Consider the following 19,832-nt stretch of genomic DNA (forward strand, 5'->3'; position numbering starts at 1 on the left):
TTATTCAAAGTGTGCTCCACCTTATTACTGGTTCCCCATCCCCACTTTTTTTAAAAAAAAAAACCCAAAACAAAACACAGAGGAGGTTTTAATGGCTTTTGCATTTCCCAGAACTGTAATGTAAATTTGAAGTCTATATTGGCCAGGATGCATATTAGATTTTTAAATGGCTTTCCTCCACATGGACATTTAAATGCACAAATCATGGAAGAGAGGCTTTTAATGTACGAAAACATCTTCGGCAGAGGAGACAGGAGAGGCAAGGTGAAAATTACCATATCCTGGAGACCCACCACTGAAGAGCCAAACAGTTGCTATTTTCCAAACCCTAAATCTTCAAAAGAATTGCAATGTTGGGCTGCCTGCCAATTTAAACAATTGCCAGTAGGCCCGATGATCCGGTTGCAATCAAATAGACAGAAAAAAGCAGTAACCACTCAAAAATCTCAAAGAAACAGATTTTACATGTTTAAACAATTCCAAAGGAAGACTCCTTCTATACCCAACAATATAAAGAGCAGGAGCATTGTCTGACTTTGAAATGCCACCAAGAATGTCTAACAAATCCAAATCCACTATATATCTGAATTGACCAATTTGGGAGTTGCGTCCAGGTGCTCAGATTGAAGGGTTGGTAAAAAAGAAAAAAATGCAAAGTGTGGACTTTGTTTTCATTTACAGTCTCTCCCCCCCCCCACCCTGAGATATCATAGAGTTGGAAGGGACCCTGAGGATCATCTAGTCCAACCCCCTGCAAGGCAGGACTATGCAGCTATCCCATATAGCAGTGGTTTTCAACCAGCATGTCATGGCACCCTGGCCTATGTCCCTCTTTCTTTCCTTATGCCCTCTCACATCTCTGCCTCCCAAAGGTTTGCACGACTGTTTGTTGCAGCAGCAGCCCTGGCTACAAGCTCCCCAGGCGAGTGGTGCCTCTGGGGCTGGCCAGGGGGTGCTGGTTGCAGGAGCTGATGCAGCCTAAGAGTAAGCAAGCGGGCGAAAAAGCCCAGCCAGCCAGTCTACCAGCCCTTGCTGTTGGGAATGGACAGACACATCCCATCTCCCTATGGGGCAGTGTGAGGAGGCACCTCTCTTTGGGGCGGGGGGTCGAGCTCAGAGATCAAGGGCAGCAGCAGCAGCTGCGCAGAGGACTCCCAAGGAGAAGGAAGAGGAGAGGAGGCCAAGGGAACACTCCACAAGGGAGGGTGTTCAAAAAAAGGCAAGAGGCTGCCAGTTCTGCAGGCGAAGGGTGACATAACTGGGCTCCTGAGCCCCACAGGGTGCCACAGAAAGAATGTCGTTGGTCAAGGGAGCAGTGGACTCAAAAAGCCTGGAAATTCTGCCATTCAGGGCTCAAACTTGCAACCTTGGTGCTATCATTACCACACACTAACCAACTGAGCTATACAGGATATCCAACTGAGCTATTCTCACTATGTTAATTTAGAACACCTTCACCGTCTTACATGTGCTAAAGGAAAGGTGCCATTTCCCACGAAATGTAATTCACACATTCATGTTCATCACTTGCTGGCAGTAACATCAAATGAAGACTTGCATGTGTGAACGAACCCTTGGCAAACGTAGCACTGCAGAAATAAAGTTTGCATCGAGGTTTTGAGTATCACATATTCCAAAATGTCGTCTACAAGTAGTTGCAGGTTTTAACATGTAATATGTGAATCTGACCTTAATATATAATTATTATTTCCCTGTTGTCTGATTTGGAGAGCATTGTGATTACTTTGATAATACATATATTTAGGGGTTGGGGTAATTCCTCTGTACTACTGCACTGCTGTTATATGTGGCCTTTCTGAAGTGCATGAGATTCTTTCCTGGTCTAGAGTCGTCTACTTACAGCTTGTTTTCACTTTAAATTCTCATTTAGAGAGAACATGTTTCATAATGATTGGCTGTCTGTGGCTACATACAAGGAAGTTCTCAAGTGGGGGATTTCTCAGTGGAAGTTCCCATCTAACGTCAGTCATAAACCAAACAGGACACTGCCTGAGTTGTACTTTTCTTAAGCTCCTGGGGAAAAAGCTTTCCAATTCTGTGAACATTATCTACTTTGTTATTATTAGGAACGGAGGCAAAATTAAAAGGTTCATCAAGAGATTTCGTACAAGGTAACCAAAATATTTCTTTGTATATAACCCATAAACAAAGACTGCTTGGTGCTGCTGAAATATACGGTGTGAAGCTGCCTTGTGTCAAATCGCTATTTTGAAGAAAGGGCATAGGATCTATAATTCTAATATTAATTTTAACTGATCTGGTGCTTCTGTTTAAGTAATTAAAGTTGGGCTCGTCTTTTGATTCTTAACCTTTGTGCCCACCCATAGGCTATGAAAATGAGGTTGCAGTCTTAAACATATTTGACTAGGAAGGAAGTACCATTGAATTTAGTGGATTTACTTTTCAGTAAACACAGCTGGGGCTGTGCATTGACAGCATCCTCACAAATATAGCATGTTAAAATTCAATAGGTTGCCTGGGTAAATCCATTCTATGCTTTAAACAAGTTATAATGATTTTTGTTAAGACTGCATATATCCCTTCTCCTCCTAACATGAACTTCCTGTGGGTCTCCATTGGAATCAAATTTTACTCATCCTCTAGCACTGAGACTTATATATGTGTTCTGCTCAGTCATCACAATTCTGGTACAATCATGCATAACACTGTGGACATGATTTGTGTGCTGTTTTTATGGTGGTGCCTTATGGTAGTTTAGTACTAGAGCACAGGGGTCTTGCTAGGTACTTAAAAAACTAGAGGACCAGGCCCGTGACACAAATGTACATAAAACTATCACATGATAATTTATACATAGAGTTACCCCTGGAAAATTAAGGTGGTTGGTGGTTGAGGTCTCACTAACACTGCACTTGACGTGTGCACAGCTGTCCTATAAATTGCTTATGCTCAAGAACACTTTTTTAAAACACACACATTTTAACAGTGATGGAGAAGTACAACACATCCCATAATAACAGCACATCCCTGGACTAGGATTAGTAATGATATTTTACAGTGATTTAGTACTAGGGGAACATCTATAATAATACTGAGCTTTAAATGCAGATGTAACGAATCCCAGCGACGGGGTGAGCTCCCGTTGCTCGGTCCCTGTTCCTGCCAGGGAAAGCACCTCAAAGTGCAAGTAGATTAATAGGTACCGCTCTGGCGGGAAGGTAAACGGCATTTCCGTGCACTGCTCTGGTTCGCCAGAAGTGTCTTAGTCATGCTGGCCAATAAAGCGAGATGAGCGCCGCAACCCCAGAGCCAGTCACGACTGGACCTAACGGTCAGGGGTCCCCTTTACCCTTTACTAACATTATACTAGGCACAACCCATCAGGAAGCACTGTCAGATTTATTGTACTACTCCCAATTGTTACAAGGGGGCTGGCACAAGAGAACTTGCCAATGGACTATGCTCAATCGTTGGTGGGAAGAAGCAAGTTAGAGATTTGTCCTACCACTCTCCCTCAGGCAGGGATTGGGGAGCCTTTTTGGCCCAGAGCACCGGATCTTTATCTCCTATGGGCTAATTTTGACAGCTAGGCAGAAACACCAACCTGTCAATCATCTGGCATCATAAGGGCCTAAATTATACCATTCCAACCATTTTTGTTATATAACTACCGTGGTGGACAGGTACAGATGAGTGCAAAAAATCATCACTTTACTCACATTCATCATACTAAAGACTGTACTCCTATGCATACTTCACCAGAAACTAAGCCCCCACTGCATTGGTACTTACTTCTAAGTCAACATGTACCATATTTTTCCATGTAGAAGACTTGGTTTTTTTCCTAAAAAATAATGTCAAAAATTAGGGGGCGTCTTATACACGGAGCCATCTCCCCCCATTTTCTTAAAGCTGAGTCCCCAAAAATAGTCTTATACATGGGGGCATCTTATAGATGGAAAAATACTGTAAGTTGACTATGGATGCCACCTAGTTAAAGCTGCACTGTACCTTGGACTCCCATTGATCTTGATAAGAGACAACACATGCCTAAACCTCTGTATCTGAATTATGAATGTTTATATTAGGACCTGGATTTTACTAGATAGAATGTTGGACATTATTTTATTTTTGCTTCACGTAAGATGGATAATGTTACCATTATTAGACAGAAGAGTTTTTGTGGGGTAGGAGACATTTATCCACTTGATGTGGGCCATCTAGTGTCTGAAAATGTGGATAGAGGATGGGCTATTAATGAGTTCCATCCCAAATGTATTTTTTCATATATATACAGTGGTACCTCGGGTTACAGACGCTTCAGGTTACAGATGCTGCTAACCCAGAAATAGTACCTCGGGTTAAGAACTTTACTTCAGGATGAGAACAGAAATCGTGCTCCGGCGGCATGGTTGCAACAGGAGGCCCCATTAGCTAAAGTGGTACCTCAGGTTAAGAACAGTTTCAGGTTAAGAACGGACCTCCAGAACGAATTAAGTTCTTAACCCGAGGTACCACTATACAGAACGCACCATGTGCTACTGTCAAGACACCAAGAAGGAAATGTCTTAAAACTTTTCTCAAACAACTAGAGAAACTATGCCAATTACGGCGGATTGTGCATGCATTTGGGAACCCATTAATTAATTTTTAAAAACCATCTGTTGGTAGTGCTAATGTTCCAACCCATTTTGGATTATGATGTAGCCCAGTAATGGGTCCCAACCCACCTGCTGAAGTCTAGTGCAGTAGTGTCACTGGGCCGTATGAGCTCTGATGAGCTCTCTGTGGCAGTGAGGAAAATCAAGACTCATCTGGCTGGTCAAACAGTTGCAAGGATGGTGGGGGGAGCAACAACTGAGCAGGAACCAAGCAAGTAACCCCATTTCAAATCCCACCAGGGCATAATTACATCTCTGCACTACATAGCAGGGGTGGGTATGTGTGGCCTCCAGATGTTGGTTCTCCAACCCACATCTCCCTTCTTTTTTCCTCTTTGCTGTTCCCCATTGGACGGTGCATCAGTTAGGACTGAAGCTAGCAGGTTCTCCTCTACACAGCACTGCAGGGGAACTTCCAGACTCCTGGGCCTTCCAGATGTCATTGAACTCAGACTCCCATTTGCCCCGGCCAGCAGGGCCAACAGCCAAGGACGAAGCGCCTGGGCTGCATCCACCCCTGACTCAAGAGCAAGGGGGCAAACAAGGCACTTTCGCCTCCACGCTTTCCAGGCGGGCTTGGATCGGGTCCGACGAACTTGGCTAGAAGGGAGGAGGCGCAGGGAAAGGACTGGAAAGCAGCCAGCGGTGTGCGGACTGCGGCCAGGAGTAGCCAGGCAGTCGCCCTCTTCTTTTTCTTGGGCGAAGGCAGCAGCAGCGGGGGATCTGGCCCGTGGAAAGGGGTGAGAGGAGGCGGCCCTAGACGGGCGGGGACCGGCTCTGGGGCCTCACCCCGCTGACCCCGCTTGGGCAAGGCGATCTCGGAGGCGCCGCGCGCAATTTTACGCGCCCAGTCACATGGCCCGCGGAAGGCAGCAGGAAGTGGATTGTGGTTCCTGGGTTGCGCGTCAGGGCCGCCGCTTTGCGCCCGGGCGCTTGGAGAGGCGAGCAGAGCGGAGGTGGCTGCGAAATCTGTGAGTTTCCTTGCCTTTGTAAGTAGCCCGCTGTATCCCAGGCTGAGCAAACGAGGGCGATCGCCCTTCTCCTCTCTGTTACCAGCTATTGCCAGACGCTTCACCTCCTTTTTGTAGTTGTCCCTTGCCCTCCTTTAACCCTCTGCGCCTCTGAACGAGCATTTCCGCGACAAAAAAGTGTGGCGCTCAGCCGCATCTCAGGAAAGCTGGCGCGTGTTTCTGAAAACGGCGCGATCATAAACTTGTTTACTTCTCTTTCCCTTTTCTTTTTGTAAGCCTGGATTTAGTCGGAGGGATCTGCTTCCAAACTCAGTGTGCATGGGAATGCCGCCTAACTAGTGTTGATTTTTCTTCTCCGCGCGCACCCCTCCAAAAAACTTCCCGGCGTCTCTCTGCTCACTTACTCGGCCTGAAGAAGTTTGAAAGGCTACTTTCAGTGCGTCTGTCGCTCATGCATTTCCTTAGAAGGGCGGAAGTGCCTAGGGAGGAAGAAAACACACGCATGCAAACAGGGATAGGCAGGCGTTTAGGTGGCTGTTTTTGCCCAGAGCCAGCTGCACCTGGAACAAGAAAGGACTGGGTGGATTTTGGGTTGGCCCCTTAAGTAAGAGAAAAGGAACTGGGTGTTTTAATGTGTGTGTGCCCTTCACAGGAACAGAAGGACAAGGGACAGGGAAAGCTTCCTGTTGGTTGTTTTCGAGGCTGTTTTGTTCAAAAGCCCTGTGAGAAAATCACGTTCATCTCTTGTGAGCTCAGATGACATCAAGTGTGCCTCCCATCCCCCTTTCTCCTTCACCTTATCGCTCACAACTGGAACTAGAATCCAGAGTGGAAGACTGTAAAAGTGGACAGGTCCACTGACAAGACGAAAGACAAACACTTAGAATGAAATAATTCTGAATTCGTCCGGAGTATCTTTCATTTGAAGTTGACTCCCCTGATGTCATGGTAATGTCAGATTGACAAGTGCAGGGGAGTCTGCTGGCTGCATTGTAGTCCCCAACTCTGTCCGGTTGGGACCTGGAAGGCCAGGTTTCCAATCATGACTTGGCCACAAAGCTCTCTAGGTGATATTGGGCCAGTTGCTACCTTTCAACTGAACCCTACCTTGCAGGGGTGTTGTGAGGATGAAATGCAGAAGAAGAGAAGCATGTACACCACCTTGAGTTCCTTGGAGGAAATATGTGACATAAATGGAGTAGATAACCTAAAATATTAAATACAGTGGTACCTCGGGTTACATACGCTTCAGGTTACATACGCTTCAGGTTACAGACTCCACTAACCCAGAAATATTACCTCGGGTTAAGAACTTTGCTTCAGGATGAGAACAGAAATCATGCAGCGGCGGCACAGCAGCAGCAGCAGGAGGCCCCATTAGCTAAAGTGGTGCTTCAGGTTAAGAACAGTTTCAGGTTAAGAACAGACCTCCAGAACTAATTAAGTTCTTAACCAGAGGTACCACTGTACATAGTTTAAGCCCCCGCAGTGTTTCCCAACCTTGTGCCTCCAGCTGTTTTTGGATTACAATTCCCATCATCCCTTGCCACTGGTCTTGCTAGTCAGGGATGATGGGAGTTGTAGTTCAAAAACAGCTGGAGGCACAAGGTTGGGAAACACTAAGGTGTGAAAGAAGGAAACTTTTTTTTTTTGCTACTATTGTGAACAACTGGAGGTCATCAATCCTTGCTGATCACCCAGAGATTATTTAGTAGATCAGTTCTACCTTCTGCTTACCCCTGATTTAGTTTTGGGGCTAACTGGTCACTATAATTAAGATCAGATTAGAAGTGCTTTTCTTCCCGTATATTGAGTGGGTTGGCGTGCTTCAATCATTGCTTTCTCTTTTTTGCCCTATGTCCACTTTTTGATGTATCCCACTAACCTGGATTGCTGATGGCTACATGGTCTTGCTTTGGGAAGGTGGCGAGGCTGACTGTAGTGAGATGTAGTAGGCCTCATTTTCCACAATGAGGTACAAAAACAGCAGCATGGGTTTCTTTAACATTTCCATTCTTCGCACAAGCTCTGGTGTCCGGAGTCTCCCTAAGGATGCAACCTGTGCAGCGTAGTTTGGGGGTAAGTCCTATTGAAATCAGTGGGGCTGCATACTCTATATTGGAGGGTTGGTTTGTTTTTTCACCGGCTGAGGACAGGAAAAACATGCTATGGAAACATTCACAGTGATGTTGATGGAAAGCTGTAAATAGAAGATCAAGCTTGAACTTTTGTATTCAACTGACAGGTTTGCAATCCTAAATGCACATTCCAGGGAGCAAGACAGTGGGATTGACTTAGAGGAGACAGGCACAGGTTTGCTTTCTCGGGCTGCAACCCTGTGCACATTTACGGAGCAGTCCTAACATGGGACTGAGGAGGAGTGATGTAGCAGGATCCATCGCTGCTGGCCAGGGCAGAAGGTGGCTGGGGTGGTGGGTGAGGCAGTTCTTCCACTTCTCTAAACTTTCTTCAGGTTGGCATAGCTAAGTGGCCTGAGGATTGTGCCTCTCAGGGGGTGGGGTGGGGGTATTGTTCTGTGGCGTCCCACTTGGTGCTTGAACGGAGAGACCTGCTGACAGTGGCTTTCCTCCTGACAGGGGCCTCCAGCCAGAGTGGAGAGAGAAACAGGCCCATTGCCCCAGTGGTACTCCTCTGTTCTGGAAGAGACCGCCATCCTCATCCAAACCCCTTTCCTGACTCTGTGTAAGGCAGCTTCCAATGGAGGATCTGAACCTGTGGCACTTCTTTCTTGCAGGACCAAAAGCTTGATTCCAGGGGAACTATGAAAAAACTTCACTGAGAGAAGATGACATGGTTCAAGATCACTTTTGCTATTCCTGCCAGAGCATTTGCAAATGGTCTGTATCAATTTGATGCTGTAAGAAATGCAGACTTCTCTGCCTAAAGCTTTGTTTGTATTTCCTTGTGTTGCAAGAAATCTAATTTCTTGCAACGCAGTCCATCTCAGAAACATCTCCATTTATGCTAAATCCTAACAGAGTTTTAGAAAACATTTTTAAAAGAATGTTAAGGATCGTCCGGAGGTTGACTATGCCAGTGAATGCTGTCCTTGGAATAAATAAACAAAAAAATACTGTTTTTCAATCCAGACATTAGATGCATGCATTTGGGCCACCCACTGGTTTCTCTGTTTTTCCTTGTGAGGTTGGAAAAGCAGGTTCTAAACTTCACTGCAGCCAATCATGACACTTGGTTTTTTAAAAAAAATAAAATTCTGCAAGACATAACTTGCAGCAGTTTGCTAAACAGTGCGTAGGCATCTTCAGTGTAAATGCAGAAAAGATGAAAAAGTAAGCTTCAAGGTGTGTTATGTAAGTATGCAAACAACACAGCACACTTATCAAGATACTTGAGATTTTGAAATTATGCTTTTTACATGCATAGAGTTGACCCAAAATGTTCGCTTCCAGTAAGAAAGAAAGAAAGAAAGAAAGAAAGAAAGAAAGAAAGAAAGAAAGAACAGTCTTGGGCTTGGATGCTAGCATTTTGTTTGCCTGTTCATTAAAGACTGCAGTTCATTAAGGAGAAGTAGAAAAATCAATGTTTGCGAATTAAGAAATTTTCATATGGAGCATGATAGGCTAAAACCATGCAATAGTCTTGTAGAGCTGGCTTTCAAATATGAATGCTGTAGGGGGCGCAGGTCACAGGGATTTCGCCTACCCCTTTCCCCCTGTGAAATGGGCAAGAGCGAGCTATTGCATCTCCATTCATTTCTATGGGACTTGTGTAGGAGAACTTCCTGGCTGTATGAGGCTTAAGTCGTACAGAATTATTTTTACTGTGCCCGTAATTTGCATGCAGTGTGAAAACAATTCTTCTGAGGTCAAAGTGGGTAGTGGGTGGTAGGGGAAACGGGCGATAAATTCTATCTCCAGGGAAGTAGTGGGGACACAGGGTCACCAGCACCTACTCTAGGCAGAGGCCTTTATGTTTTTTCAGGTCCTGTAATGTTTTTGTCATGTCCTGCAATTGCTTTAACTATGCTGCTGCTGTTACTGTTTTTCCTTGCATTGTTTGTTTTGCTGGTTTTTTAACAAGACTTTTGTTTGATCGTAAAACACCAGGAGAGCTAAGGTGATGCAGTAGGGTACGCATGTCCTTAACAGACAAATTGTAAATACAGTGGTACCTCGGGTTAAGTACTTAATTCATTCCGGAGGTCCGTTCTTAACCTGAAACTATTCTTAACCTGAAGCACCACTTTAGCTAATGGGGCCTCCTGCTGCCGCCGCGCTGCCAAAGCACGATTTCTGTTCTTATCCTGAAGCAAAGTTCTTAACCTGAGGTACTATTTCTGGGTTAGCCGAGTCTGTAACCTGAAGTGTTTGTAACCTGAAGCGTATGTAACCTGAGGTACCGCTGTAAAGGAAAGCTCCAGTTGGGCGTTTTAATGTGTTGACTAAATGTGCAAAGTGGGTGGGGAGTGTAGGAATGAGAACTCTAGCTCCGCCCACTCCTGTCTTTGTTTTCATCACTTTCCTCCCTAGGGTCCCTGTGCACAAGAACTGTGGAAAAGCATGGTTCCAAAACATGCAGAAAATATACCGTAGTTAGAGTATATGAGGATGAGTTAGCCGGGTTGTCCTCACAATGCCCCCCCCCCCCATGTGCTCAGTCATAACTTTATTAGAACACCTGAGATAGGGCTAAAGTTCTAAGCCCACCTGTAGTTTTTAAAACCATATCCTCTGTTGCTGTTCCTGGATTGAGGATTCTCCCCCCGCCACACACACACACTCCTAAAGGATTTCCTAAAATTTAACTTTCTAATAATACCGAAAGAATGCTAGGAATGAGCAAGGATGGTCCTACCTGATATGGTGATGTTCTCACCACCAAGGGGGCCCTGTTTGTATTTTTGAACTCCAGACATCAAAACGTCTTGGGACATCACCACTGTTTTGTGTGCAGAAGCTTTCAGGGAGAAACAATATGTAGTGACTTGAGTGATGAGTAAAGAACCGTGTTTTCTCTTTCTTGTGAAATTTTTAAATCTTTCTTTGGAAGAGCATGCTTTCAGAGCATGCATTAACGTCAAAACTCTTGGTGTTTAGTGATGGAGGCAGAGCATTACAGTGGTACCTCGGGTTACAGACGCTTCAGGTTACATACGCTTCAGGTTACAGACTCTGCTAACCCAGAAATAGTACCTCGGGTTAAGAACTTTGCTTCAGGTTGAGAACAGAAATTGTGCTCCGGCGGCGCGGCGGCAGCAGGAGGCCCCATTAGCTAAAGTGGTACCTCAGGTTAAGAACAGTTTCAGGTTAAGAACAGACCTCCAGAATGAATTAAGTTCTTAACACGAGGTACCACTATAATTTTGTCTCAAGCCTAGGTGGTTTTGTAACCTTCCTTACCTGAGTAACCTGTATGCCATGCCTTGCTCTGCATTTGTGTTAGGAGAGGAAGAGCTCTCACCCCCGTGTTAAAGGCAACAAACATTGACTCAGTGGCCTAAGCAGATACGCTTTCTTTCTGCCACACCAGAATGCCAATACAGTGGTACCTCAGGTTAAGTACTTAATTGGTTCCAGAGGTCCGTTCTTAACCTGAAACTGTTCTTAACCTGAAGCACCACTTTAGCTAATGGGGCCTCCTGCTGCTGCCGTGCCGCCGGAGCACGATTTCTGTTCTCATCCTGAAGCAAAGTTCTTAACCTGAAGCACTATTTCTGGGTTAGCGGAGTCTGTAACCTGAAGCGTATGTAACCTGAAGCGTGTGTAACCCGAGGTACCACTGTAGTATTTTGAGGCATTTGCAAAACTCTGACACATTCGGATTCTGCCTTACTCAGATGCAGAGTTTGCGGGGGAAAGCACCATGACAACAATGGCCACATATGTGAAACAAATAGCTGCCCTCAAACATTGCCTGGTCAAGTTCCTGCATTGCAGGGGGTTGAACTAGATGACCCTGACTCTACAGTTCTATGATTCTAAGCTGCGAAATCTGACCAGAGTGTGGAAACTGGCTAGCGCATCAGGAGGGAACGGTAGCAAGATAAAATGAAACATGCCTTCCTCAATCCAGGGGTAGTGGTGCTGTAGAATTAACATGGTCTGCCCTGGGTGTGGTACCCAGAGTAGTGTGGTATAATTGGGGTGAAGTAATTCAGCAGGTAGGGACGTGGGTGGGGCTGTGGGTTAAACCACAGAGCGTTGGGCTTGCTGATCAGAAGGTCGGCGGTTTGAATCCCCGCGGTGGGGTGAGCTCCCGTTGCTCTGTCCCTGCTCCTGCCAACCTAGCAGTTCGGAAGCACGTCAAATAGGTGCCGCTCCGGCGGGAAGGTAAATGGCGTTTCCGTGCGCTGCTCTGGTTCGCCAGAAGCGGCTTAGTCATACTGGCCACGACTGGACCTAATGGTCAGGGGTCCCTTTACCTTTACCTAATTCAGCAGGTCTCCATGCAAATTGCTAGGTGACTTTTGACAAGTCACTAGGGAGGTGTTTGGACAATCCCACCAGCAACTAGGATCCTGGCATCATGCCAGGCTGCATATTTGGCATTGGTAGGAAGAAGAGCTTCTGACCATCATCTCCATTTATGCTAAATCCACAAACACATGGCAGAGGAGGGAGTGGTTAACATTCTTGCCAACATTGGGTTCTATCTCATTCCCCCTCTTGCTTTACTAATGTGGCTGAGTTGCCCCTTGGTAGGAAACGTAGGATGCTATAATAATGTTTGCTAACCACAGCCTTTGCCCCCATGCCAGACTGTGGAATGGCCTCACCAGGAAGTCTTGCCTGGCACAGACTTTGTTTCTGTCTGGTGCCAGGCAAATGTGTTTTTATTCTGCCAAGCATTTGGACAGTAAAAATGGCCTGACTTTGGGGTGTTTTACTTTTGTTGTTCAGATGTACGTGTGGGCATGTGGTTTATTTTATCATGTCGGGTTGGCAGTTACAGTATACCTGTCTCATTATAATGGATTTTTTTTTTTTTTACTGTACAGTGGTACCTCAGGTTACATACACTTCAGGTTACACACTCCGCTAACCCAGAAATAGTACCTCAGGTTAAGAACTTTGCTTTAGGATGAGAACAGAAATCGTGCTGTGGTGGCGCGGCGGCAGCTGGAGGCCCCATTAGCTATGGTGGTGCTTCAGGTTAAGAACAGTTTCAGGTTAAAAAAGGACCTCCGGAACGAATTAAGTACTTAACCCAAGGTACCACTGCAGATGTTTTGTTTAATATATGTATAGCTTCACACAAGAGGAGACCCAACATAATTTACAGAGATAATATCCAATCCAACCTAACCCCCATCTTCACCTTCTAGGGCAGGCAGCTTTAGAGTTGAGGAAATATCACTCTGCCTGTGTGGGTGTTTGTTTGTTTGGCTGGTTCCTTGCATTTAACTGGCACATGCTCCTCAGGAAGAGCGAAACTGCCTTGGCCTCTGTCTCCCTTCAGCAACAGAAGCTCACTTCGCCAAGAACAGCTTAAGGGAGGTGCTATCCCTGGCCAATTTCCTAAGCTAGGCTTTTAGTTATGAGATACATATATCAACTCCAGCCATGCAAGGAAGTCTGCAAGATTTACAGGTCCACAAGATTTGAGTAGCCATTTGCCATCTTATACATAAGAAAAATTATTTTGGTTTAAATGACAGGGGGTGTTTCTGGGTTTGGTTATTTTTTTGTAAAAAAAACACTTGTTGCCTGGAGGCAGGTCTTATATAACCCAGGAACCCTGATTGCAAGCCATTTCTAAACCTTTTAAAGTACTAATAGGTTAATTGCATGTGAAATAATCTGCTTGCTATGCAGAGCATTTACAGGGCAATCCTATAGATGCCTACTCAAAAATAAGTCACACGGAGTTCAGCGGAATATACTCCCAGTTAATAGTGTAGCCTTGACATCATTCTGAACTTGTCCTTCTTTGGCTCCATCTGCACAGTACATTTTAAGCAGCATCATACCACTTTTAACAGTCATGGCTTCCCCCAAAGAATCCTGGGAATGGTAGTTTATTAGGTTTTCAGAGTTCCCTAGGGAGATTGTTAAACCCCTCTGGGTATTGTAGCTCTGTGAGAGGAATAGGGGTCTCCTAACAACTCTCAGTTGCCTGGACAAAATTCATTTCCCAGGATTCTTTGGGGGAAAGCCATGACTGTTTAAAGTGGTATAGCACTGCTTTAAATGTACAGTGGTACCTTGGGTTAAGTACTTAACCTGAAACTGTTCTTAACCTGAAGCACCACTTTAGCTAATGGGGCCTCCTGCTGCTGCCGTGCCGCCGGAACACAATTTCTGTTCTCATCCTGAAGCAAAGTTCTTCACCTGAAGCACTATTTGTGGGTTAGCGGAGTCTGTAACCTGAAGCACATGTAACCTGAATCGTATGTAACCTGAGGTACCAGTGTATAGTGCAGCTGGGGATTTATTTATTTATTTTAAGAAAAGAAAAGGTAGTTAAAAGATGGCAAGATGGCGGAGCAGACATCCAGTTCCAAGCATGTCTCCCACTAGCAGCTTGCCCACCTCGCACTGGAATCATTGCAGCTTATCAGGACCAGGCTGGGGAGGGGCATTAGTGAGACTGGGGTGTGTAGGTGCCCCAGACTGACTTTGCAAGTGTGCCCACACAGCCCCTGACCTCACTGCCAACTCTGCCCCTCCACAGAGATGCCAGTGTTGGAAAGGCAACTCTGCCCTCTCACACCAGCCACTACTGAGGCCTACTCAGAAATAAGTCTCACTGAACTCAGTAGGGCTTACTTCAAGGTAAACGTGCCTGGAATCGCAGCCTAAATCTCTTTGACTAGCAGAAATCCTTATTTTTAGTAACCCGTTTTTAATTGGAAAAAAAATGCAGTCTCAGCAGAAGGGAATGTGTCTGCCTCCGAAGGATCCGAGCTTCTGTAGTTTGTAGAAATTGGTAAAGGTTCCTTAAATAATCATAATGGTTTGCCTTAGATGATAAATAGAAAAGTGGGGGGGGGGGCAGAAGCCTGCTAGTGCCAAAGTTGACTCTGTTTAAATTAGAAATTTGTCACATTTAATTAATTATGTTCTGGAAGCTGTTCTTGTTTGTTTGGTATTAGATCTGAGGAAAGATAATTGGATTTGGTTTCGCAGCTAGCAATAGTCTGTGGCTACGGCAAACTGCAAAGTTTTGGTCAATAACTGGTGCAACCTAGTAGTAGCTTTTACCGATGACTGTTGTGTTGGCGTCTCTCTATATTTGTGGAGAAAGTATTGTGGACACTGGAGGACTTAATGCTGCGTTTCGGGTGTACATTGGGTCACAGCTGAGTGTTGGGTTGGGGTAGTTTGAGGGAAAGTCCTCCTTGCCCTGGGCCAAACTGCTGTGTAGGCAACCAATGCTTTCCTTTCCTTTTTCAGTAAGGCAGCCAGGTCTGCTGCATTTGTAACTTCTTCAGTGATGAGACACTTCTGGAAGGAAGCATGGATAAGAATATTGCGGAGCAGCTCAATAAGGCGTACGAAGCCTTCAGACAGGCGTGCATGGATAGAGACTCTGCTGTGAAAGAGCTAAAGCAAAAGGTACGTGGCTGTTTTATGTCTAGCGCTACAGGCTAAGATTATGTTTCTGATGGCTCCCAAAGAAAAGTCGACTCCCGATTTCACACACAAAGAGGAATGGTCAACACAGTTGGATAATGCCAGGGAAATTCTGTTAATTATCTGGGGTGATCTGCTCCTTGCAGGTGTGAAATTGTGCCATGCGGCTTGTTTGCCCTTGTCCATAAAATGGAGGTTTTTGCACCTGTCTGGGGTGCAGGTTGTTACCAGCTTTTAACTGTGGGGAGGCCTTGAAATGCATATTATAGATACTGCTTCTCTGGTTGCCCTCCCCAAAGCAGGCAGTGCCTGTCCGGAAGCAAAGCAAAGCAGGGTCCCTCCTTTTTGCAAGAGGAAGTGCGAAAAGAAGCAGTCGTTTGGAACTTCCCCACTTTCGTGTTAAATATAGCTGGTGCGTTATTTCAAAAGAGAAAAATTGCTTGGATGCCATGCACCCTGTGAACTAACCCCATTTGTTTCCCTGGGGGACAGTTAAGCATGGGCTTAATTTCTCCAGTAATAAGATTTACTCTGGCTGGATTGTTCTGTTGGGTAGTTAACCAGCCGGCAACCCCAAATTCCAAGCAGCTTGAAAAATTCTTACTTAAAACAAAAGCCAGACCAGCTCTTCCTAACTATCAGAAACAGCGTTTTCTGATAAAATTCAGAATTTAAAAGGCTTTTAAAAAGCACCAGCATTTATTGTTAAGAAGAGCCAGATTTATTTTCCCCCCAGACTGTCTTCATGTAAGGCACTTTGGGCTAGGAAGCCATTTGTGGCTTCCGGATGCTTGGAACTGACTGCACTTTTAGATCCTGTCTGAATAATTAAGGCGACAAGAGGAGGAATGTGCTGGCGAGCCTTTTGTAACAACCCCAGCAAGCATTTTCAAGATGCACGGCACTAATGCTCTGCGTCCCTTCCAGGAATCCTCAGAGATGAATCGGCCTGGCACTTAGATTGAAAAACCTAAGGACTTGAAACGGCTGAGAGCTACGGCAGTGGACTGTGTGACTGCTTGCTGCACCAGAAGCAGAGAGTGTCATGGCTGAGGAGATGGCAACTCTTGCCGCTTCTGGGATTGGCTGAGCTCTGATTGGCTGAGCCTGCTAAGGCAGGGACGGGGACGTGCATTCCCTTCTGGGCAACCTTCCCCTCAATGTGTGCTAGTGGTGGGTGGGGCCAGAGGCTAAAGTGCGCGGAGCAGCAAATGCAACAATTTACCTTTGTCCAATAGGCTAGCTTCTATGTATGGCCCTCTCCATCCTCTCCCGGCAATCGAGAGGCATCATCCCAAGACACATTCCAGCCAGACAAAGTCCCTTGGGCGGGGGGTGAAACAGGGCCAGAGAGGGCTGTGGCCCCGGGGAGAGTTCTGAGAGCCAAATTGAGAGGCTGCATTGGTCTCCGGACCTGAGGTTCCCCACCCTTGTACTAAGGGAAATCAGATCTTCACTCTGTCCTCTGCACATATTTGTTCCCTTAAAACAAGGTTGGCCCTCCAGGTGTTGCTGAACTCCAATTCTCATCTCCCTAACCATTGGCCATGCTGACTGGGCCTGGTGGGAGTCGAGAACATATGGAGTGTGGCCACAGACTTCCCCTTGAAATGTGGCTGTCGTCGTTTTGCTTTGCAACTTTGAAAGTTAACCTATAGCACATTTAACAGCTTTCATTTACACCCTCCTTCCCATCACTAGGCTGGTGAATGGCGTAAGGACTGGCAGGAGGATAGTATAATGCACTCCTGAGTGCTGTCTCTCTCTCCCTGTTTGACCCTTAAAACAACCCTGCGAGGTAGTGACTAGCCCAAGGTCACCCAGCATGGACTTGAACCCAGGTCTCCTTTGCCTTGAAGCCTAAGTGCTTGCAGTAGTTAAAGCACATTTGCTATCTTCATCACTTGATGGCTTAAATGGAGAAGAGTGCTGACACTTTCCTCCCAATTGCAAGCTTCCCTGTTGGGTTTTGTACAAACTCTGCTTACTCACAGTGTTGGAGTCTTGGAGGTGAGGCCCTGCCAGGATAGTTCACACTCCCCCCTAAATTTTCAGTTTTCATTTTTCAAAAAATGGGATAGGGCCACCTCTGTGGTTACATTCCTTTTTATTAAAAAAAACACACCTTAAAATTGATCTCTTCTCCTCATGGAGATAAAAGGGATAAAAGTTTGCCTCAGTATCCAACTTTTTTCACCAAAACAAGTGAATAACCTTAAATTTATTTGGCCAACTTTTTTTTTTAATGTTCTGGTTATTCTATAATGATTCACAGCCCCACCATAAAAAATCCTGTCAAATCATACTCAACACAGTCTTACCAGGTTTATTCTCAAGGCAGGGAGCCTGCTTCTTTGGCAAATGGCCTCCGGAATTGGGTACGGAACCATAAACACTATGGAAGAAACCATAGAAAACTTGGAATTCAGATGACCCACACACGTTGACTTTGCTCTGATTCTTATTCTCTCCCCCAACACACACACCTTTGCTCCATGTTCTCGATTCTGTGTTGGCATACCCTCCAGCTTGTGGCCAATGGCTGATTCTGCAAGTAGCTGATTGGCTGCTTGTTTTGCTACTCTTTGACGATTGGAACTGTGTCATGCATAGAAGCCGGAGTCATCTCAGCCAGATGGCGCTCGGTGTAGAGGGATGTTTGGTTGTCAAGTATATCTTCTAGTCGGTAACTTGTTGCTGCCATCTGACTCTAAAAGAATTATTTGTGCACGCTGGCTGTCAAAAGCATCTTCTCTTCTGTCTGTTTTAGCTGTCATGCCTGTGCTCTGTACAGAAGTGTTGACAAGACATTGCTGTTGTACATTTTCAATTTGGGTCTTGGTGACTTTTTCTTCTTCTTCTGTTTCCTGAGGTCTCTTTGGCTGCTGGAAAATGCTGACCTCTTTGGCTTTTTAATGGGTTGGTGAAGCAACAGCTGTTTGGTGCTTTATTTTGAATCAGGCTGTAGGGAGACTCTTGGGTGTATTGGGGGTTTGAAAGGGTATTTTTCTCCCCCTCTGCCTCCCCTCTGAAGAATGAAAGTGGCTAAATAAATCATGGGGTTTCCATTATCCAGCTTTTGGAGAAGGGCTGGGGCTAGGGCATTTAATTCAAAGTAGAGCTGGGAGATAACTCAGTCAGGAATCCTGGAGAGCCACTACCAATCAGTGTAGTTAAATACTGAGCTATATGGACCAATGGTCTAATTCAGTGTAAGACAAACTTCCTATGTCCCAAGCAAATATTTTTGATCGTGCAAGAGGGCAGACTTTTTACTTGGCAATAACTTGGCATCACAATACACCCCTGTGGTGGCACAGGGCTTAACCTCTAAACGAGAGCCGGATAATTATGAAGACAGGCTTTCATTCAGCCCACGAGCATCTCTGGGTGAACCTGGGCCAGTCTATATCTGTTGGCCTACATCGCTGGGTTGTGGTGAGGAGAACATGTTGGTGGAATGAAATCCTATATGCCTGTCCTTAAAGAAAGGGTGGGATGAAAATGCAGTAAATAAATAAAGAGGCAGAAGGAGGGAAATAGGAATTTCTACAGAGGGAGAACCAGAGCAATAGCACAAGTGATAAATTTTTTTATAGGCATAGCTGCTGTGACAAAGCCAGGTGTTGTACTTCCCTGTGTTAGCCTGTTGTCACAAAATGACTACTTCGAATTAAATTATCTTTACAGACAGACAGCTATGAAAAGCAGATATGTGAACAACAAAACCAAATTGTATTTCTTACAAACACTGTCACAAAACTCAACTCACAGTTGGCTTCTTTGAGCTGCAACAAAGGTAGGTAATTTTCAAATCTATCTCTATCTATCTATCACCACAATCCACTGGGTTTCCCCAACATAAACTGTTGTGTTTTTTTATAATGCATATGGACTAAGGGGCCAATGAATGGTTGCTGATTGTGATTACTCAGTAGTGAAGGGTCAAGGGGAACAATGTCTAGGTCACTTCAGACCTTCAAGCACCTGCTTCTGGAACCATGCCTTGGGGTGTCCTGGCAAAGTCCTGCTTCTGGAGAAGGAAGCTATAAGGGAGAGAGGAGTGGGCAGTTGTATGAAAAGAGAAAATGGGAGTATAAAAAGCTAAATAATAAAGAGGGAGAGAAAAAAGAAAGAAAAAGCATTCCATAGGGAAAAAAAGGAATGGGGGATGAAGGGTTTGAATAGTTTTAAGAGGAGCAGGTTGAAAATAAATACTTATATCACATGGCATTCTTCAGTTCCTAGAAGGCATCATTTAAAGAAGATTGCAGTGCTATACTGTGTTAAGCGGGACTTGGGTGGTGCTGTGGGTTAAACCACAGAGCCTAGGACTTGCCGATCAGAAGGTCAGTGGTTCAAATCCCCACGATGTGGTGAGCTCCCGTTGCTTGGTCCCTGCTCCTGCCAACCTAGCAGTTCGAAAGCACCCAAAAAGTGCAAGTAGATAAATAGGTACCGCTCCGGCGGGAAGGTAAACGGCGTTTCCGTGAGCTGCTCTGGTTCGCCAGAAGTGGCTTAGTCATGCTGGCCAATAAAGCGAGATGAGCGCCGCAACCCCAGAGTCGGCCACGACTGGACCTTACAGTCAGGGTCCCTTTACCTTTACCTTACTGTGCTAAGCATGCTCAAGTCTCAAAACTGTTGCCTTGTCTATCTAA

The 19,832-nt window shown here is 45.4% G+C and overlaps 1 protein-coding gene across 10 annotated transcripts in view; it reads left to right on the plus strand.

The window, feature by feature from the left end:
• Positions 1-1,988: 1,988 nt before the first annotated feature.
• The window catches only part of TANK (TRAF family member associated NFKB activator), a 37,787-nt gene continuing 19,943 nt past the window's right edge, over positions 1,989-19,832 (plus strand). Inside the window, exons 1-4 of one of the 10 annotated variants that reach the window (XM_083711179.1) lie at positions 1,989-2,132; positions 8,370-8,472; positions 14,992-15,153; positions 18,862-18,970. In XM_083711179.1, coding sequence (XP_083567305.1) covers positions 15,055-15,153; positions 18,862-18,970 — 208 coding nt within the window. In that variant the 5' untranslated portion in view covers positions 1,989-2,132; positions 8,370-8,472; positions 14,992-15,054. Of the gene's footprint in view, positions 2,133-5,285; positions 5,633-6,543; positions 6,563-7,757; positions 7,860-8,369; positions 8,473-14,991; positions 15,154-18,861; positions 18,971-19,832 lie in introns of those variants that run through there. The other 9 variants (XM_083711176.1, XM_083711184.1, XM_083711178.1 and 6 more) reach the window with 9 other exon arrangements.

Source organism: Podarcis gaigeae (genome assembly GCF_964106915.1).
Source record: "Podarcis gaigeae genome assembly, chromosome: 1".
Classification (NCBI taxonomy): Eukaryota; Metazoa; Chordata; class Lepidosauria; order Squamata; family Lacertidae; genus Podarcis; species Podarcis gaigeae.